This window comes from Vidua macroura, chromosome 16 (genome assembly GCF_024509145.1).
Source record: "Vidua macroura isolate BioBank_ID:100142 chromosome 16, ASM2450914v1, whole genome shotgun sequence".
Lineage (NCBI taxonomy): Eukaryota > Metazoa > Chordata > Aves > Passeriformes > Viduidae > Vidua > Vidua macroura.
In genome coordinates, this window is record NC_071586.1 from 8,295,043 (window position 1) to 8,315,027 (window position 19,985).

Here is a 19,985-nt window from a genome sequence, read left to right on the forward strand (position 1 = left end):
ACTGTTTTTAAGAAAAATGCTAATCTTCACTCTGAAATAACTTAGTCTTCCACTGATTACAGAATGTGATTCAAAACCGCCTATGAGTCAGGCTGTGAGTTGGAGTTCAGATAAGCCTGCAGTGTTTGTTCACCAGATGGACCATAAGCTCTGCAAAGTGGAGCAAAGGATATTGCTTATTAACACTGCTCCCAACTTCACTTATTTCTTTGTACAAAGTCTGGTTACTTGATGCAATTTGAGACTATATTTACACTATTAGGAGGAGGAAACATTTTTTTTTATAACAGGATAGGTAAATCTATCAAAGTAGATCAGACTAAAATGGAACTGAGCATGGTTCCTTTATTACATCATTTTAAGTAGGCAAGATTGATAGCCGCCATCTCTCAAACACTCCCACACTGAATTGACATACCTGTGCAGTGGCAAAAAAATATTTAAATCAATTATGTCTTGAGATTTTAGAGCAAATTAGCCAAGTCACAGTTGTTACCTGTGCTTAAAACACTGTTTCTTTGACAGTCATGAGCAACCATCATAATACTTATATAAGAATCAAATCTGGTTTTTCTCTTATATACTTGGTACTAGATACTAATTCTCACCTAACATGGGCAACATGGGGAATTTTCAGAGGTAACTCTCTCAAGTGTCTTCTGTGTAACCTGATCAAATATTTTCTAATAAAACATAGCTCAATCAAGCTGCCATTATTCATTAACATTATAAGAAAATTCATTTAATAGTTTTATGCAATTTCTGATTTTAGTTTGTTCTTTGGATCGGTACAGTTAATTTCTTCAGTTTCTATGATATTTTTCATCTTCATATTCTCAAGATGCTCAGCCTTGCCCTTTTCCCTTTTTAGTTTGAATCAGCACAAGAAAAAAATGTTATTAGTTATATTCTCTTCCTTCTATTTGGCTGTTTTCTTTAGCTCAGAAGAAGGATGTTTTGAACAGTTAGTGGTCATTGGTTATACCACAGTTTCAAAAATGAATGCCATACCTACTGCAATGTCCTTTCCAGATTTTACATGTCTCTAAATATGGGGAAAGGAGGATGATAAAGGAGGAGGAGTCTGCTCCTCTCTCTGCTCTGCTTTTTCTGTCAGTGCAGAAGTGTCTCATGCTGGGGCTCCCACCCATACACAGGGCTGACTTTACACTGAAGACTCAGATCTTTATGGCCTATAAATTATTGTGGTTTGGATACAAATCTTCTCTCCAGAAGGGCTTTCAGTAGGACATGTGTGCAACTGAGCATGTACTGCCGTTCCTCACTGCCCTATCAGTCACAGTAATTATATACAGAGATTAGGAACATCCAGAGACATTCTCCAGCATATATGTTACCTCATAAAATCTGGAGGAAATTTTCCAATAGGTCATAAAAATTTGAAGAATCATGGATCACAAGCTCATCACAATTACTGCTATGCTCCTTTTATAGAAAGCAGTGTTGCCCTGTGCTGAAGTATTGCCTGCCTTGGATGTTGCTGTTAGGGCTTTTAGCCATTTTAGGGTATCCATGGGAATGAGTCTCCCATTTCCCAGTGAGGCATGCAGGATTGGAATCAGGTCCTGAGGCTCTTGAGAGCGCTTGGTCATTTGGCCTGTTCAGAGTCTGTTTCTTTTCTGGCACCATGAGCACCTCCTGCCATCTACAAGCCCAAGGGAAGGCTGCAGGGAGCAATCACTTACTAGGACCATAACTTCCTTTTGAAGAGCAAAGCATTTAATCTCAAATGGAAGATGCTTTTATCTTGTATTTGTCAGCAAATTTGCTTGACTGTGTTTATAATGCCCAATTATTTGATAGTTTGGAATAAAAATTATCCATCTTCATCCCGAGCTGCACAGAATCTGTCCGAATATTGAGGAACACTTTGAGCCTTTTTCATTTCTTTGTTCTAATAGCCCACTTCACTGTACTGTGGGACCAGCAAATCTGATGCATGTGCAACTGGTGTGGAAGCCCGACACTGTCAAAATTTGTTATCACGGGCTCTCTGCCATCACCCCAGCTGGCAAAAATGGGACACGGCTCCACTGCATGAGTGGAAGGTCAGCCAGACCATGCTCTGCTGTCACACAGAGAGGAGCCTTTCTGGGCTGACTTTCCTGGAATTTACTAATGATGTATTTTGACCTCTCTGTTTTAGAGACACCTTGCAGCCAGTGATACTCAGAGAGTGGCACCCTTTGAAACTGACACATACTTTATCTGCTTGTGAAAAGTTGCAACCAAGGATACATTCTGTAAAATTTTATTTGTAGCCTCACTGGATCCTTAATAAAGGATGCTTCTGAATCTTATTACTTGTTCCATTTTCTTCAGATCAGAAACTAAAGCACTTACAATGGAAACAAAATCCCGCTGGTCTGTGCAAATCCTACCTGGCTATCATTTTTAAAAGCAACTGTTCTTACCAGGAGATAGTTTGGATTTGGTTTGTAAAGTGGAATTAGACTTAGAAAAAGAAGCACTGTGCAGGCAGATTAAAAAAACCTCCCTACTTCAGTCTTATCATCAGATAATGAGATCTTTCAGATTAGAAAGCCAATATCAGTATGGGAGAAAAAGGCAACTGAACTGGTCCGTTATGTTCACTTTTTGAGACGCTGGGCATCTAGTTACAGCCGCCTTGTGCCTGGTCGCAGACCTCACCGGACTGTGGGGTGTTGCACCTTGCTCTCACTCTCAATCCGCTGAGGCGAAATGATGCCAGGGACCCTTTATGCTTCAGGAAAAAAAAAAAAAAAAACAAACAAACCAAAAACCAAAAAAAAAAACCAAATCCAAAACATCACCTCAGCCTCGGGGAATTTGGGCCATTTTTGCCGGTGAGCGGTCCGCAGGCAGGGGCTGCCGCCCGCCAGGTGCCGCGGCCCGGCCCGGCCCGGCGTGAGGCCGCGTTCCCTCAGAAGATGGCAGTCACCGCCCGCCCCGCCGCCGGCCGCCCCCTCCCCTCCGCCCGCCCGCCCGCCCGCCGGGAGCCGCCACCGCCCCGCCCGGCCCCTTCCCCTCACGCAGCGCCGGGGCTCGCCCGCCGAGCCCCCGCACCGCTCCTCCTCCGCCTCCAGCCCACCCTCCTCCTCCTCCTCCTCCTCCTTCCTCTTCCTCCGCCAACCCCACCCCTGGCCCCGGGCTGGCCCGGCCGCGGGCTGCCGCGCCGCCAGGGCTCCCCGCCGGCTTCCCCCATCCCCACGCGCCGCGAACACCTCCTCCTTCTTCCCCCCCTCCCTCCTTCCCCACCTCCGCCCTCCTCCTGCTGACGTCTGGCTCTGCCCGGCTGAAAACTCGGTGCCGCGGCGGATGCGGCGGCTCTCGGGAGCGCGGCGGCGGCAGCAGCAGCGAAGATGGTGGCGGCTCCGTGCGCCCGGCGGCTGGCGCGGCGCTCCCGCTCGGCGCTGGTGGCGGCGCTCACCGTGCTGCTCCTGCAGACCCTCCTCGTCTGGAATTTCAGCTCCCTCGACGCCGGCGAGGAGCAGCGCGGCGGCCGCGAGAAGCGAGACCGCGGCGGAGAGCAGCGGGGGCAGCCGCAGCGGCGCGGACCCGCCGCCCCGCACGGCAAGGCGATGGTAGGCGGGGAGCGGGAGCGGCGGTGTCTCACGGCGTCTGGCGGCACTTGTGCCGGGACTGCGGCGCGGGGAAGTTGGGGAAGTCGCCCCGGGGCTCGCGTTCCCGCACCTCGCGTGGGAGCCTCCCGCAGGTGTCGCGGTGCGGGGCCGGTCCTGCTCCGGTCCGGCGGGAGCGCCCGGGGGCCCGCGGTGCAGAGGCGGAAAATGCATCCGTGGGATCCTCTCCCTCCTCCGAGAGAGGGATCTCTCGTCCCATTCCCGGCGCTGCCTGCCGCGGGCATCCCAGCATCCCCGAACTTCGCGGGAGAGCCGCCTGCCCCACACCGTCCTAGGGGTTTGTTTTAGTGCTACTTTGCTTTTTCCACCCGGAAAATCTCACGGGCGCTATTCTTTATTGCACAACTCTAACAGGCCCAGGAGGTGATGGGCAGTGAAATGTAATGCAATCATTTTATTTACCGCTGACAGCTCGGGGACACTGAAACTGTGCCCACACGGGATGAGGACCTTGTCTCTTATCTTATTCTTTTGCGAACTCTCTGGTTTTCATTCAAATGATTCAGGCCTGAAACCAGAAGGGGTTGTAAATCTGGCTCTATTGCCAGTTGAATTTTCTACTTTTGAATTTTCTATTTTTGAATTTTCTATTAGGCATATGAAAAAGCAAATTAACAGTGTTCTTGCAAACCTCAGATATGCAGCACCAGTACTGGTAGTCCCCAGCTCAGGAGAAGCTTCTTTTGGTTTTCACTTTATTCTTTCAGCAGTAGGCTTTCATTAAGTACGTGATGCCTCTCAAAGTGCATACTTAGTTTTGTCAGTTTCTGTATTTTTGTTTACATCCTTGAGAGAGAAAGCAAGAACTTGGGGCTCAGAGGTGACGTACCCTTGTAAATTACAATGAGTGGTTTGGCCTCGAAAGGTTGCAAAGAGCTGAGCTCCCAGCACACGAGTACTCCATCACTAACATTTAGGACAACTTGTAGTACATACCCATCCACTGTGTGCAGATCCTGCTCTGCTTTGTAGATGTGAAAATGAAAATTCTAGTTTACTGAATTCAGTTTTTGTTTCTACACATAATCTTATCTTGGTGTTTGTTGCGTTCACAAATGTTGCTATTTAGGCTCCACTATTTTTCCTCCATCACCTTGCCCTCTGCCTTTTTTCCTGTCCATCAAGTCTTTTATGCTTTCATCTCTCCATCCTTCCTGATCTCTCCACTGTGGGTTATCAAGGTTGACGGATGCTGGTACCTGGGCAGGCAGGGGGCCGGGAGAGGGCAGGCTGCACCTGGAGCTTCAGCCCTGCTTCCCAGCTCCCCAGACTTTCTAGGAAATGATCCTCTTCTGTGGGCTCGGGGCTCTGTTGGAACATGTACTCTAAGCAGTTGTCCTACAAATGTCCTGGCACAGTGTCCAGTTTGCACCCGATGCGCTGGAACGAGCACCGGGTTTGGGTTGAGAGCTCATTGTTTCCGTGCTGGCCACATGCAGACACTGAATATGAGTATTTTGATGCTGGCAGCTATGAATCATGCCTTTTGCATACAGTTTTGATCAAAGACCTAAAGATGGAGCACTGGGGTTCTGAATAGAAAACATGTTTTAAAACACATGCTGAGTGCACCTATTTTCCCCTCATTATCTAAATGACTGGTATGGATCACACTGGGCTGTGCCACAATGTCTGACTTTGATATTAAAAAAAAAAAAAAAAAGGGGGCAACAATACTCAAAGCAAGTGGCAGCATACTTAACGACACTTTGTCAAGAGGTGATTTGGCAAGGCTTCTTCAAGATGACTTTATGGAACTTGTGGTTTTGCTTAGCCTGCACACTGGGAAGGAGCCGCCATCCTTAAAATTACTTGGTCAGAATACAAAATCTCACACTTAAGTATCCATCTATTGACTTTAATGTGTGCTTGGTGGAAAAGTGATAGGGAAATTGTCTTTGTGTAGCCTTCTGCCTTAAGCACTTGGCACCTGTATTAAATTGGTAGGTAAAGTTACCAGTCTTGATTTCTGACTTGGTTCACGAGGAAAATCTCTGAGAAATGGAATTGTGTACCATCTCTATAAAGGAAGATTTTTTTCCTGTTGCTTTGTTTGCGCATTAGAATGCAATTTATGTAATATCCAAGCAAAGTTACTATCCTCTCAATCTGAGTTTCCCATTGTTTTTGTATGTCAAATTGTTTTGCAACAGCTGGAGAAGCTGACTGGTGTGAATACAGTGGTTCCATTATATCCACATGTCTTGGGTTAAGCACATCTGAGGGGCCCTCCAAGGATTTTTCAATGATTTCTCATTCTTGCATTTTAACCAGAAATAGTGTTAATTTCAATGTGTGTGTCTATTAGTGGTGTGGTGAGTTTTAATACATTTTGAGGAGTATATTTTTGAAAGGCAGCTAAATGTTAGTCTGTGATGTAGTACTTGATCATGATTTTTGTACTTTTTTCACTTGCCCTGCTAACTACCCTTAGATGAGCCTTTATACTAAATAGTTATGCAAACCAGATTTTGGACACTTGGCAGAATACGGTTCTTTTCAAACCTATGTCTGAAAGTTGCCATATGAGGCTACAGTGCTTTTATTTATCTTGGTTTTAATTTGTCTCAGTTGTGTGTAAAAGACTGAAATGGGGATCCCTATTTTACTTTACTGAGTTAGACATAAGTAGTGTGAGTATTTGGTAATTTGTGTCTGCAGGAAAAGAACCATAATCCTTTGAACCAGGTGTTTAAAATATGTTTAGATTTTTATTAAGTACTGTCAGATACGTGCAATAGGCACCATCATTTGGTAGATAAAATAACATTGTACTGTAGTAAAAGGTTTGCCACTGTACCTGCATGTAATTGAATGGGAATTGCCAACTTGGCAGGAAGAAACAATTTTGAATTGAGCAATTTTGCAACTGAAAACACTTACTGTGCTAGATCCCCTGACCAGCTACACCTGGAGCTTTCATTAGTCATAAGCAGTTTCCTGCAGTCGTTCCATATTTAATGAAACCATCTTACAGATACTTCTAAAGAATTATCAACTGTATTGTTAGCACTGATTTCAGTGCATACTTGCAACCGTTCTGGCAGCTGCACCTTTTGCACAAGCTTTATTCATGCAGCACAACTCAAGTGTCAAAAGCACAGAAGAATTAAGCTCCCTTCTGAGAATGAGTTGATTTTTATGGAGGGGTTTTTCTTTTTGAAAAGTGTGCAACAGCTTTTTGTGAAAATACTGTAAGCATGCTGCTCAGTCTAAACCACAAAGGTTTCCTTAGTGCAGCCTGCTAGTGATGGTGGAAGTGGCTTGTGGATGTTGTGTGTTGGGAGCCCAAAGGGAAGAACATGGGATGCAAATCTCTGCTTTGAGGCTGCTGAGGATGAGAGAGATGTGACAGCAGAGCATCTGCCGCTGTGATGTTGCACTGACAGGCTGTTGTGCATCACAGGGATGCACTTGTGCTGCCCAGCTGTGGCCCCTGCCTTGGAACTGGGTGTTGAAGGCACTGTCAGCGGGTACGTGCTGCTCCTTTGTGCCTCCTGCTAGCCTTGGGTTTTCACTGCTGCCTGTTTTGCCATAAAGCAGAAATGCCAGGGCACTGTTACTGTCAGTTCAGTGAAATACAGCTCTCGCCTGCTGGTGTGGGATCAAAGCAGTTCTTCAGTCTGAAATTTTGTGTGTTCTTTTAAAGAAATGGTGCATTTCTTTCAGCACGAAGCTGTCACAGGAACCAGACATATCGATAGCTCAAAATGTTGAGAACTGTAGAATGAAAAGAGAGTGTGTTTGGGGTCAGTGAGCAGTTTTAATTCCAAGCAAAAGTTCAGCCAGGGAGGACAGTCCTGAGGATCACCAGTGCCTCTCCTTAATTTCATGTCTGTAGTGGGAAATGTAGGGATTTCTCCTGGCAGTGTGGAGAGTGAGGCTGGGTCCTCCATGGGTTGATCAGCTGAATGTGCTCAAGCTTGTTTTTTCTTGCTTTTTTCCATCCTTGTCACCTCCTGGTGATTCATGCTCCACCAGGTTAAAGGTGCAAGAAGCAAAAAGTAATTACAATGTGTGCCTAAACTCTCTAATCCCTGTTGGCTACTGAAGCTAGGAAAGGCATCCAGGAGCTGCTCTGCTCCACGCTAAGGGTTATAAAAACTGGGATCAGTTGTTGTAACTAGAAGCAAAGCAGCAGCAACTCTAATGCTGGAAAATACCGTGGGAATCATACAGGAAAGAAAACCCAGGAGGCTTTACTTCACTTTCTCTAAGGTTCATCCATCAATTATTTCACCCAGCCTTTTCCAAATGCTTCCCCAAAGTAAGACCAGTGCAGAATTCACCTTGTACATCATATAAAAGCTTGGGATTCTTTCAGGTTTGGAAATGAGTGTTTTCTTTTGAAGTGTATTTGCCCCTGGAATGTTTAGATTGTGCAGGTGGATTCCCAGCACTGTTTTGCCAGAAACAAACAGACAGCCTGGACCTACCCTGTGCTGAGCATCTGTGTGGGAGGTACAGGACAAGTGAGTTTCTGGATGGAGCACAACTTTGAGTGCAGCTCCAGTGATAAAGCTCAGCTTTGCACGGGGGTGGCAGAAGGTGTGCCTTGAAGGAGGGAGCCTCTGCTGTGGGTGGGGAGCTGGGCTACTGCTGCAAGAGTCACTGTAGTCCCTGGGAGTTCACTCTACAGAGATGCATTTAAGTGTCAAATAAGCTGCTGAGCTCCATTAACCAAATGAGTTTTCAAGAAAAAAGGAACTTTTCCACCACTGATTTATCCTTTTTGCTTCAATCAATGAATATATAGTTCCATATGTGTAGACACAATCAAATGGTACCTATTTAAATATATTCCACTCTAAGTATCTTGTTGATGTAGACCTGTGGCCTCAGTAATTTAATCTGAACACAGGAAATGAGGGAAAACTGGTTTTCAGAAAAAAATCCCGACCTGAAAAGTGCAAAGAAGCTTAATGTGAGGTAATCATTTTGTGTGTTAAACTTCAGTCCCGAATGAATCAGTCTCTTGAAACTGAGTCTCACTTTAGTACACCAGGCTCAGTGAAACTGCTGAGTTAAGGTACCCTGCATTGTGAATAAAATTAATAGCATCAAGCTATTATGTGGCCCAAAATGATATATTTCTTAGAGAATGGGTCCATAGTACTGACTTGACTGTTAAATACAGTTCTACTTATTATCAGGATCTTAATCATGCTGTAATATGGCTTTAATAACAATTGAGAAGGAGAATGGAGACAACTCATCATTTAGTAATGGCAAAGGAGGGAGACAATTCATCTGCAGCTGGAAGGTGCATAATCATTTTTACACAGTCTTAGCACTTAACAAGGCACACATTAATAAAACAAACAAATCTTTGCAGCAAGAGAAGTAATGTATGCATCATTTAAGGGGAGTATTAGAGCCAGATTAGACTGTTGGTTACCTTGTTAAGCATCTTCTCTGTGGGAATGTGTTATATGAGATGGATCAGAAGCCTTTTCCAGGCCACTGGTGTATTTTTTTGTTGTGTTGTTTTTTTATTCCTTAATGTGTGATGGAATTTTGCAGATGTTCCCTTTGAAATAGAAGCGTTTTAATTTTTTAGCAAGAGAAGACCAGCTGTTGTACAGGGGACGTACAAATCCCATTTACTTCCTGTCTGCTATTGCAAAATGGGTACATTTTGGTGTAAAAGGCCCTCATTACCTGCCACATGTTTTGGCTCTATTCAGAAACATTTTTCAAAATATTTTTTCCTTTCAGCATTGGAAGTCTGTGATCTGTGATATGGCATCTTATTAGTGCTTGCTGAAGGGCCAGGAGTACAATGGAAGCATGAAGTGATCTTAATTTGTAGCAATAGTCAAATTATATAACCTCAAGGATTAATTTTAATCAAATACTTCCTGATTTTTCTTTATAGTGTTAAAATTAGATCTGGCACTTCGCTGAAGCTTTTGCAATTACTCTTTAATTGGAATACAATGTCCTGTATTTTTTTCTTTTGGCTTAGGCTGATTTGGGCAGAGGCAGGAGCATCCCTGTGTGGATTCTCAGAGGGCACATGGGTTCTGGTGTGTATGACTGGAGTTTTGAGGACTAGCAGTTCCAAGTGTTTGAGTCTGATTTTTAGACTTGGAACCTCAGGCCTTCATTTTTTAAAGTAATGGTAGGCCTTTGATGCTGTTCCACAGAGCACATATTGAATGGGAGACAGCTCTGTGGGACAAGGGAAAGTTGAAGTCTTGGTTGCCTACTCTCATCAGTAACATCTTGACATCTTTAGCAAAGTGTTTAGGGCCACAGAGCTGAGGGTGACAGGTAGTTTTGGGTTTTTCAGTTATTGGTACTCCAGATTAGTCCTCTTTGGTCTGATCATTGTGGTTTTTATCTCTTTCCTCCAGAGGAGCCAAGCCCTGGCAGGTCACAACTTTATTCTTCCCTTTCACACTTGGTGCTGCTGATTATGGCTGTTTCCTTTTGGGTGTTTGGGTGTTTCCTTTTTAAGCTTGGGTTGAATCTCACAGACATCTGGGGTCTGAGGCCTTCTCATGAGCAGAGTTGTGTGTCTGTCTCCAGAAGGCAGTTCAGCTCATTTTCAGCGTGCATCTGTGCAGAAGCCTGTGCCTCTGTGCCAGCAAGGCAGGGGCCATGGCAGTGATGCTCAGGTACCTGCCATGCGTGTAGGAATCCATTTCTCTAGGTGCCAGGTCTGGTGCTTGTCTTCCCCAGTCTGCAAAGTGTGCTTGATTGCTTAATTAGCATCCCATCCTTGATGGAAACAGTGTGGGTTTGAAGTAATCTGTTCTTGTGAAGCAGTTGTGATCTTCAGCAAGGACCAGGAGCTTGTCAGCTGCCATGCATTGGTATAACTCCATTAAAGCCAGTACAGACCAGCTGGGGATTCTGGACCCACAAATGTAATTATTGTTATAATGACAGCATCAAACAAGTAATCATTATTTTTACTCTCTCTTTTCATTTCAAAATGAGAAAATTATTTCCTCTTGGATCAGTGAAAGTAATTTACATTATGCACAATAATGGTCTACATGAAAATATAATTATTATTCATTTGTATGGCACCATCTGGGCACTAGAAGCTTCACAGACACATGTGAGGAAAGGTCCCTGTCTTGAAGAGTTTGCAGGCTGAATAGCAAGTTAGAGCTATTAGCAGATAACCAGAGTCACAATGGAACTTTGCAGTATTACTTCCACAAACCCTGCTTCAGCGATTCCCACTCAGAATTTCTCTGTGATTGGCACTATACAGCCTAGAGGTGGGATAAGTTCAAGGATTGATTAGCATGGATGGATCAAGAAAGAGCACAGCAAGAGGCTAGTGTCATAAATTGGCTGCCTAGCTAGTTTTGGGCAAGTAAAGGATATTTCCAGGCTTCACTTGGAAGCACAAAATGGTTTTCATGCCTTGTGGACCTGTGCTTCCCATGGAGTAATTCCCAAGCTTTACAACAAATATAGGACTGAATGCTCTACTGAGTGTGAGTATGCTCTTGAAGTGAAGAGACCAGGCTTTTGTAACTGTATGGATATAAAAATTGAGCAACACATAGCATTACCTAAACATATATACAGTGTAACCTTGCTGAGTACTGAAAGGGTCAGTACAGGACACTGCAATCATATGACTGCTTATTTTTAGAGATGATTAGAGAATTCCTCCAAGGGACAAACTATTTATAACACATCTATAATTTGCTGCTTTTTTTTTTTTTATGATGAAATTAAACCAAAAAACGAATACCAGTTAATTAAAAAAGTTAGCTAAAAAAGATTTCACACTAGTGTGTGGTTGACTCTGAGGTCAGATCGTGAATGCTTCCCACATATATTTTGTTTTCAAGCTACTGTTCTGTTGCTGTTCTATTATTAGAGAGTAAGTGGGATGCTTATTTAAAACAATTCTACAAAGCTGAATGACACTGCAAACTTCAGTTTAACTTGGATTTGGTTGAATGAGTCATGGATACTCATTTCTGCTTCATGCTGCAGCCTTTGCTTGCCCTTCAGATGTACTTTTTGGTTCAGTTATATTGGTGAAATCTGAGTATTTTTCTTCAAGCTGATGCTATTTGCTGACTTTTTGTGGTGGTCAGTTTTGGATTTCATGCTGTCTGAATTTCTGAGACAAATCTCATTTTGTTCTTAAAACTCAACCTGTTTCTAGTTATCTTTGTTCTTTATAATTGCATTCTTTCTGATTCAGGAGCACACATAGTTCAGTTAAAGTGTCTTCTTTCAAAGAAAAAGCGTGTGAGGTCGTGACTGTATTGACTAAAGTGAGGCAAGCTCCCTGAAACTACATCCAGCCTGTTCACCCTTACTTGGGAGAGGCACAATGAACCTGAAAAATGACATTTCCAGAGGAATTTTTTGGTTCTTTAGAGTTGCACAGCTGCACGTCACAGAGGCAAGTAGAGTCCTTCGTGTTCTACCTGTGAACTCAGTGGGGTGACAGCTGACACCCATGATGAGGAGTCCCACAGTTGCCAGTGTCATTAGTTATTTAAGGAACTTTTTTCTCTGTGTACCTGGAGCCCTGACTAAATAAATAGCTATCTGCTAATTATGAAAATGTAAACTGGAGTTCTCTGTGGAAATGGAGTGTTACCAGAGATCTGGATTGGAGTCATCTTGAACAAGCGTGTAAATAAAAAATAATCTGTTATCAAGCTAATCCCGCCTTCTAGAAAAAAATAGTCTCACAAAAACTAGCATCTAGTCTGCAGAGAGCCACATTTGGCTAGCTGGGGATACATCTTGGCACCTAACTATATTTACTTAGATGTTTACAGGCTTGCTTATGCTCTTAAAACTTGCTGTGGGTGCCTGACAGCTGTTTAAATATGTAAATAAGAATTCAGGTGGCCACCTTATGGCATCTAAGTTCAGCAACTTGGCCCACAGTGTGTAAAACCAAGGAAACAAGCAGAAGAGGAGTGAATGTAGTAAACAAAGCTGTTAGTGTGTATGCACTACGAGAATAATAATACTTTGCACAGCTACTGTGCCTCAAACTGCTTACGTTTTGGCATTCACTGGAATTGAGTTTAGTCACTCAGTGGCAGAAATAGAAACTTGGAGGTGCTGCCTGCTAGCAGAGTACATGGAGCAGTACCTCAGCAATGAACTGCCTTTTTGGCAGTCTTACAACAAAAGACGTGAAAGTCTTCAGTGCAATATTTTGATAAGTCATTGATTCTTATTAAAATAATAATTATGACAATAATTATAGCTGTAGTTGGCTCTGACTGAGCTGCTAACTGAGTAGAGGACAGGGAGAGGAGGGTTATGGAATATTCTTGTAAAGCCATCTGAGTGCTGCTCCTCCAGCTCTGTGCACACAAATGAGGGTGTTTTTGTCTGTATTTTTGCATGTGCTGTGCCAGTGCCCGTGTGCTGGGTGGGTCCCCCCAGGAGAGAGCTGGAGATTCCTTTGCAGTCTGCCCTACAGGCAGCTCATCACCCCTGTGTTCACGTTCCTAATAACAGAGATATGATCCAATAGGTGATAGTGTTTTACAGCAGTACAGTGATAAAATGGTGCAATAAGCTCCCGGCCATCTGGCTTTCTGTAGTTAGCTCTGTGTCTCACCTTCATAGCAAGACCACATCATCCCATCCCCAAAGCCTGGGTCAGGCCTCAGTGGTACTGAGGAAAAGGAGAGTTGGGGAGGTTTTGCAGGTAGCACTGTAGCTGTGATGACACTGTTCTGAGCCTTTCTAATCTAATTCAGTATTAAACATTTACACTGGCCAGGCTGCCACCACATGACCTCCTGTGCTAAGTGACAGCAAGTGATTAATGACTATTTATTAGGAGAAGATGGTCTCAAACCTGCTCACTTCACAGACAGTGTAAACAGAGATTTCTGCTCCTCACCCTCAATCCCCAGTTTAAAAATACAGTGTTTTTTCTCTTTGCTTTCTTTTGAAGTTGAATTTTTTTGTCCCCAGATGCCTAGGAAAAGAAGACTGCACTGGCCTTTTCCTGTCCCCCTGTGTGAAGCTGCAGTGGGCATCTAGAGTGTGAGTTTAGGGGTGCTTGCTCCCCTTGGTTAGGGCTTCAGTGAAATGTGACATGAAATGGGCAGGAGGACAAGCTTGTACTGCAGCTGTGGGAGAAGAACAAAAAGTTAGGTCAGCTGCAAGGCTCCATGAAACCTCTGAGAGCACAACTGGTTTAAAAGTTGGATAAATATAAATGCATTTATTGTGCTTTCAGAGGGCAGGAATTTTCCAGAAGCGAATCTCATAAGAAATAGCCATTTTAAGAGGTAGTTGATGAAGAGAAAGAACCAGGTTAATTTGGAATTTTGAGTACGTTTGTGTAGCCTGGGACTGTAATTCCACAGGTGCTGTGGGATCCATGGGTTTAAGCATTTATTTCACACAGCAAAATTTGACCTGAAGGTATTCTATGTGAAAGTTGTTATAGGGTTTGTTTGCCATTATACAACCAAATGTATAAGTTAAAAGATTTCAGACAAATTTGGTACAGTTATTTAAAGCGGTTTGGGGTTTATCCATTTTAATACCATGATGAGTCTGAACAATGATCTCGTGTTCTCCCAGAATGTTGTCAATAGCTTATTCTGTAGTTTAAGTTCTTCAGGGGATTTTCACTTTCTAGTTGCACTGATGTAAATTTACAGTAATTCTCATATCCAGGGCCTATGAATGAATAACTGTGGAAGGAAAAAAAAGGGTCTTGCAAGTCAAATGGTTCTTCAAGGTTTCCATTTTTGGACAATGTGGACAGCTCAGCAACTGCTGGAGCATTTTGTTGCTTTTGAAGTGTCAGTGCAATTTTGCAGAGCGTATTCAGCAGTCATGCACTGTGCTTCAGATGTTCCCTGTTTGTGGAGTGGTGTCACCTGGAAGGGATAAGTGGAAGGAAGCCCTTGATGTTCATACTCCCCTGGCTTCAGCCTCAGAGGTGTGTTTCCAGTGTAGTTACCAGAACCAGCCCAGCTTTGCTCTAAATTCTGCCACCTAAGCTTCAGTGCTTTCAAGCTTTTGGTAGGCAATGAATGAGGTGCTGTGTGTTTTGTTTGCTTGTAAGTGTTTTAACACAGCCTTGTGTACTCACTTCCTCCTTGTCCTTGAACAATTCCCTCCTGTTCCCGGGGCTGTTGTCAGTGGTTGCAGAGGCTGGTCCAGACTCCAGCTGGGAGTTATGGCAGTGACTTGAGTAGCTCAGCTGGGACTGTGTTGGTAGGAAATGGATTATGGTAACTGGTGAGGAAAGTGCTTCAGGTCTCTATTCCGCACTTGGTAAATAGTGCCTCCATTATGAAATACTGTTTCACTGTTGAATAAATTTGTGTGGGTTTTTTTTTTCCCCTTGCTTGCTGTCATTGGTAAATTGCTGTCTTCCTAACTTGTGTTGTCCAGTTTGAAATACTGTTTCCTGTTGGCTTAAAATAAACTATTCTGCAGCATTTTCCTGTTTTATGTTGCCTACAGAGAGCAAAATGTGTCCTTAAAGGTTTAAATCTGTTGCTCCGGTTAGGATGGTAGTTTTGTAGCAACAGAGATACCACAGGTGTTACAATCATCTCTTTAGTAGAGAGTTGGTGGTTTGGCGGTTTCTATGTTTCTCCCCTTCCTGTTTACTAGAGTAAAATATGTTCAAGATTCAGTTCTGCAACTTTCATGCAAACAGAGGCATACATGCATACCTGTATTCCATAGTGGTCAAATATTTGTGGTCAAAGAGTTGCTCAGGCTAGAATTTTCCAGACTGAATGTTACTTAGAAATATTTTGCTTTGCAGCATGCAGTTTAAACAAGTCTAGGATGTGGCAAGTCATCACTTCAAGTTTGTGCCCTTTTAGTAGCAGATTCTTTTAGAAAATCTCCATGTTTAGGGTTGATTCCACCTCTGATCATTATCCTGTGTAAGCATGATGTGTGAGAGATTTTTGTACAGGACTGATACTGAGACACCTTTGTCAGCTAAATTCCACCTTTTTCAGTGTTCTCAGTTGTTTGCTATAGGATGAAGATGCAGATGTGGAAGAGCTCAAGTAAAACAGCACACTGAGAATAACCTGTAGTTCTTCACAGCCACAGCGTCTTCATTAGGACATGGAGTGAAGATGTAGATATAAAATCAGTCAAGAATGATCTTGTGAATATGATTGTGTTAGGCTGGGTTAAAGTGAAAAGAGTCTTAAAATAAAGATTGTTCTGTTACCCTAAAGTGCTCCAGGATACTAGAAAAAAAAAAAAAATATTTTATAGTAATACTTCTTTAACTGGCTTTTAGAAATATTGGTTCTGAAAACTAATATATAATGTTCTTTTCTGTGTTCTGAATGGAATTACCTGTGATAGGAGAGATTGGTGGTGCTGGGCAGTTACAGCTTGAGATCCTGCATATTTCTCTTGGCAGTGGTGGAATTATTTAACAATCACTCTCCATTTTTAGTGGTTTTATGAGTGCAAAACCTTAAAATTCAGGATTTTTTTTTTAAGGGCTCTTCGTATTCTGCTGGCCTTGTTTGGTCTCAGTGAAAGTTGTGGAAAGTTAATAATTTAATCCCATGCTGAATTACTAAGGATGCTCATGCAGGAAGACTGCTGAGTTTTGCATTATGGAGCTATTACATTGATGGCAGCTGTGTTGAATCCATCTCTGTTGCATTGTGCTTTAGCTCTGATTCTCTCAGCTTTTTAGAGGTCATGTGCTTCAGTGTGTAACTGGTGGACTTCCCTGGGTCAGATTTGAAGGGACTGGGTGGGGGTTCTGAATGGGTTTAAAATGCCTGCTTTGTATTCAAGTGGATTACCTGTGTTAGAATTCAATTTAAATGTATTGATCCCCACCTAAGGAGTTATCCAAATTACCCATAAGTGATGATCAGCCCAGGCATCTGCCAGTGTGAGATTAAACTGCAAACATTTATGTTGAAGTTTATGTTTATGCAAACATTTATGTTGTCTTGTATTCAGGTCAGCTTGTACAGTGGCTGGTTTGTGGTGTTTTTAACAGTTGGCCTCAGCGATCTTACTGTCATTTCCAACCTAAATGATGCCATGATTGTATGAACTGAACTTTGATGAAAAATAAGACCAAGCCTCAGGGTCTAGAAGAAAGGTGCTCTGTCTGTGTGGCAGCAAGTGGACGTAGATTCACCTCCCAGGTTTACAAATGCTGCTTGTGTGGCCTCTCCTGGAGGAGGAAAACACAGGCTGGCTGTCTCTGCTTCCCAGCCAAACAGAAGCACTGAGTCACTGGACAGGGACCAGGTTGGTGTGTACCAGTGCCTGGCAGACAACAAACACATGGATTGAAGCTGCTCTGAGGAGTGATGTTTGCCACACATCCATGTCTGTTTGTTGTTTGGGGTCTTTTTAGTGACAGGATGACTATCCTGGATAGAGCAGTCACCCAAAGGAGCTGGAAGGTTTACAGGGCATTCATGACTTGGTAAGTGACTCACTGAGAAATGCAGAAGAGAAGGTGCATTTGAAGAAAAGCATGAGATGGTTTTTTGCCACAATATCTGTTGGGGATTGCTGTGACTAAGGAGATGGTATAAATGTACTTTGCTGTGACAAATTCTTATTCCAATACCAGTGCAAAAAGTGGCTGTTGCCTATAGGTTCTGAGTGTAAATCATGTGCCTGGCATCACCTTGTGCAGGATTCCCAGAAGCAGGCGAGCTCTTTTCTCTGTTTCAGTTTCTGAGTCTTGAATTTGTTTGAGCCAAACCTGAAATAGTCAGTTTACAGAACAGTTGCCAGCCCTCGAGGTGCCCAGGTGGGTTGTGCAGGCACCTTTCCTGCCCCAAGAGAAGAGACCCTTCTACTTCAGCTGTCTGATTGGCCCTGATTTGCTGGGATGGGTGGTTCAGGTCTGGACAGTGATGGTTAGATTCTGTTACCAGTGCTACAGGCTGGGATTGTGCCTGGCTCACTTTGCAGCAGCTGGTTGTGTTTTGGAGCAGTTGGTGGAGGGAACTAATTTTATCTTCTCTCTGCTACATCAGTAATCGGGATCATTTTTCTGTGAGCTGCACACATCTGTGGCCCCAAACCTGTCTCAGCCTGGAGGAAGTCAGTGAAAGGTAACGTTTCCCACAGCTCAGCTCTCACTTGCCAGTAGCAGAAGCAGCTTATGCTGCTTCAATTCTATGCATTTTATTTTTCAGGATTTAACACAGATATTTATGAAGTCATTTGGTTTGCATGTATCAGCATAAATAAGAGTATCTTCTGAACATACCCAGTTGCAAGACTAATATTTCTTCTAAGATTACCAATCTCCTTAAGTGTGTGTATGAGGGAGAAAAAGAAACTAGCAAACCCCCAAACCTTTGGCCATTCCAGCTGCTGACTGTGAGCATAAGTCCTTGAGAAGAAGCTTTTCTATTATCCCTAATGCTCCAAAGCTTGCTGAATAAACAACATGAACACAGATGTTTCCTCGCTGGTGATACAGTTCATAGGAAGACACTACTCAAGGCATTGCTCAGCTGCAATTTCTGTGTGCAGAAATATGTGGACCAAACAATTCAGTCCTACCCAAGGAAACTTCCTGTGAAGTTGAACAGGTTTGCTGAGTAATATCTTTTGTGTTAACAGTTTATTAACCACTTAACGAATTACCCAGATGTGTTTAAATTAGCCAAAAGCTCATTTCTTGCCACATGGAAATGCTGTGAGGATGCTGCAATGTGCTGCTGAGGTCAAGTCCCATCCTTGGAGGAATGACCCCATGAACAGACATTTGCCTGCTGTTCTGAGGGGCAATTATCTGGCTCATAGTTGAGCAAAACCAGAATCAAAATCAGTACTGTACAGAAATCCTTCACAGCTGTTTTAATTCTGGGTAAACTCTGGTTATGCTGGTTTTAACAATTTTGTAAGAAACTTCCTACATATGATGAAAGATGAATAACTCTGAATTGGTTGCAGACTGTATCTTGTGACAAAGAAGCTCTTCGCTATTACTCTGTTGCCTCCCTGCTTTTTTTTTTTTTTTTTTTTGGTGAGAGTAAGGTCTTTAGGTTTATAGAACAAAGTTTGATAATGTAGCTGTGAAGGAAAAGCCAAAAACAATGTCCAGATCTTCAGTGAAGCTGTGCCACAGCAGTGGATGTGCCCTGGGAGCAGAAGGTGCCTGCAGGATGCCCTGATCTTAGACAGCTCTCACAGTTTGCCTACAGACAAGGTCGTGGTTTGTAGAGGAGAGCAGGAGTATGTTAAGGCTTTAGGCAAGCTTGAGGAATCTCACCACTTAGGCTCTGTTGTTGCTGCAGGACCTGCTGTTGTGTTATAAAAATAAATATAAAAATAAAAAATAAACATTTGGCATATGTTTGAGAGAACTTGTGTTTTAATAACGATTTCAGACTATGCATTTATTGGATTTTTAGAGGTATCAGTTGCTACTGGAAGGTAACTTTAGTCACTTTGCTCATGAGAAGTTCAAAGCAACTTGTGTAGGATTAAATTATTTTAGAGCAGCTGATTTCTGTTACTATGCTACTAACTCCTGACTTCTTGGTAGCTCTGTTGCTGCGCTTCTCCTCCAGTCCCTTTTTGTTGAAAGCTGGCTGGTCCATTCCCCCAGCAGGCTGAGCTGCAGTTGCTGTCAGCCCCAGGCAGTGAGTGGCCCATGGAAGGTCAGCTCCTGTTCTCCCTGCCCTGTGGCACGGCTGCTGCCCGGGGCCCATTGAAGCAGGCTGCACCTTCAGCACCCCTCACCCCACACAACGTGGCTGATTCATCTGCAAGACAACTCTTCACTGGGGCAGAGACAAACTTTCTGTTTGGGTTCTCCCTTAGCATGCCATGGAAACTTGCATTCATGTCCACGTCTGTGCTCCTCTTTGCTCGCACCTTTCTTCTTTCTAAAGATCAGATTTTCCTGTTCTCCATTTCATTTTTTATTCTCACTGATGTGTATCTCTACTTCTGTGCTTCCATCCCTTTTCTGAACAAAGATAATTTATTGTTTCTGAGCATTTGAATAACAGTTTTGTCACCTTTTTGCAGAGATAGACCAACTTTGATCAGTAGCAAAAGAAAGTGGTTGTAGAAATTCACATTATGCACTCACATACTCTGTAGAGTGTCTTTGTAGCTGGTGCTTAGCATAATGCCTCTGGAAATGTATTTCTGGCATGTAGCTTTTATTTGTGCAGCAAGGGACCCTGGCAAATGCTTCATGTTTGATATGAACTCACAGTCCTTTCAGATATTGAATAATATGAATGAGGGGTTATCAGCATCTTCTCAAAAAGCACTGCAGTTTGTGCCCTACAACGATGGCATAATATAGTGTGGTGTAATGGGAAGGTTGCAAACAGTGTTTGAAATACGATAAACTGTATCAACAGTAAAAGC

At 43.2% G+C, this 19,985-nt stretch overlaps 1 protein-coding gene and 1 long non-coding RNA gene across 3 annotated transcripts in view; one reads left to right on the plus strand and one right to left on the minus strand.

The window, feature by feature from the left end:
- Positions 1-364: 364 nt before the first annotated feature.
- On the minus strand, positions 365-3,344 carry LOC128815343 (uncharacterized). Its single transcript, XR_008439620.1, has 3 exons — positions 3,262-3,344; positions 2,600-2,746; positions 365-418 (listed from the first exon to the last, which is right to left on the minus strand). It is a non-coding gene; the product is annotated as an uncharacterized LOC128815343 (long non-coding RNA).
- Positions 3,283-19,985, plus strand: part of XYLT1 (xylosyltransferase 1) — a 178,461-nt gene continuing 161,758 nt past the window's right edge. For both annotated transcript variants that reach the window (XM_053992017.1, XM_053992018.1), the window contains exon 1: positions 3,283-3,587. In XM_053992017.1, the coding sequence (XP_053847992.1) occupies positions 3,366-3,587 (222 nt within the window). In that variant the 5' untranslated portion in view covers positions 3,283-3,365. The remainder of the gene's footprint in view (positions 3,588-19,985) is intronic.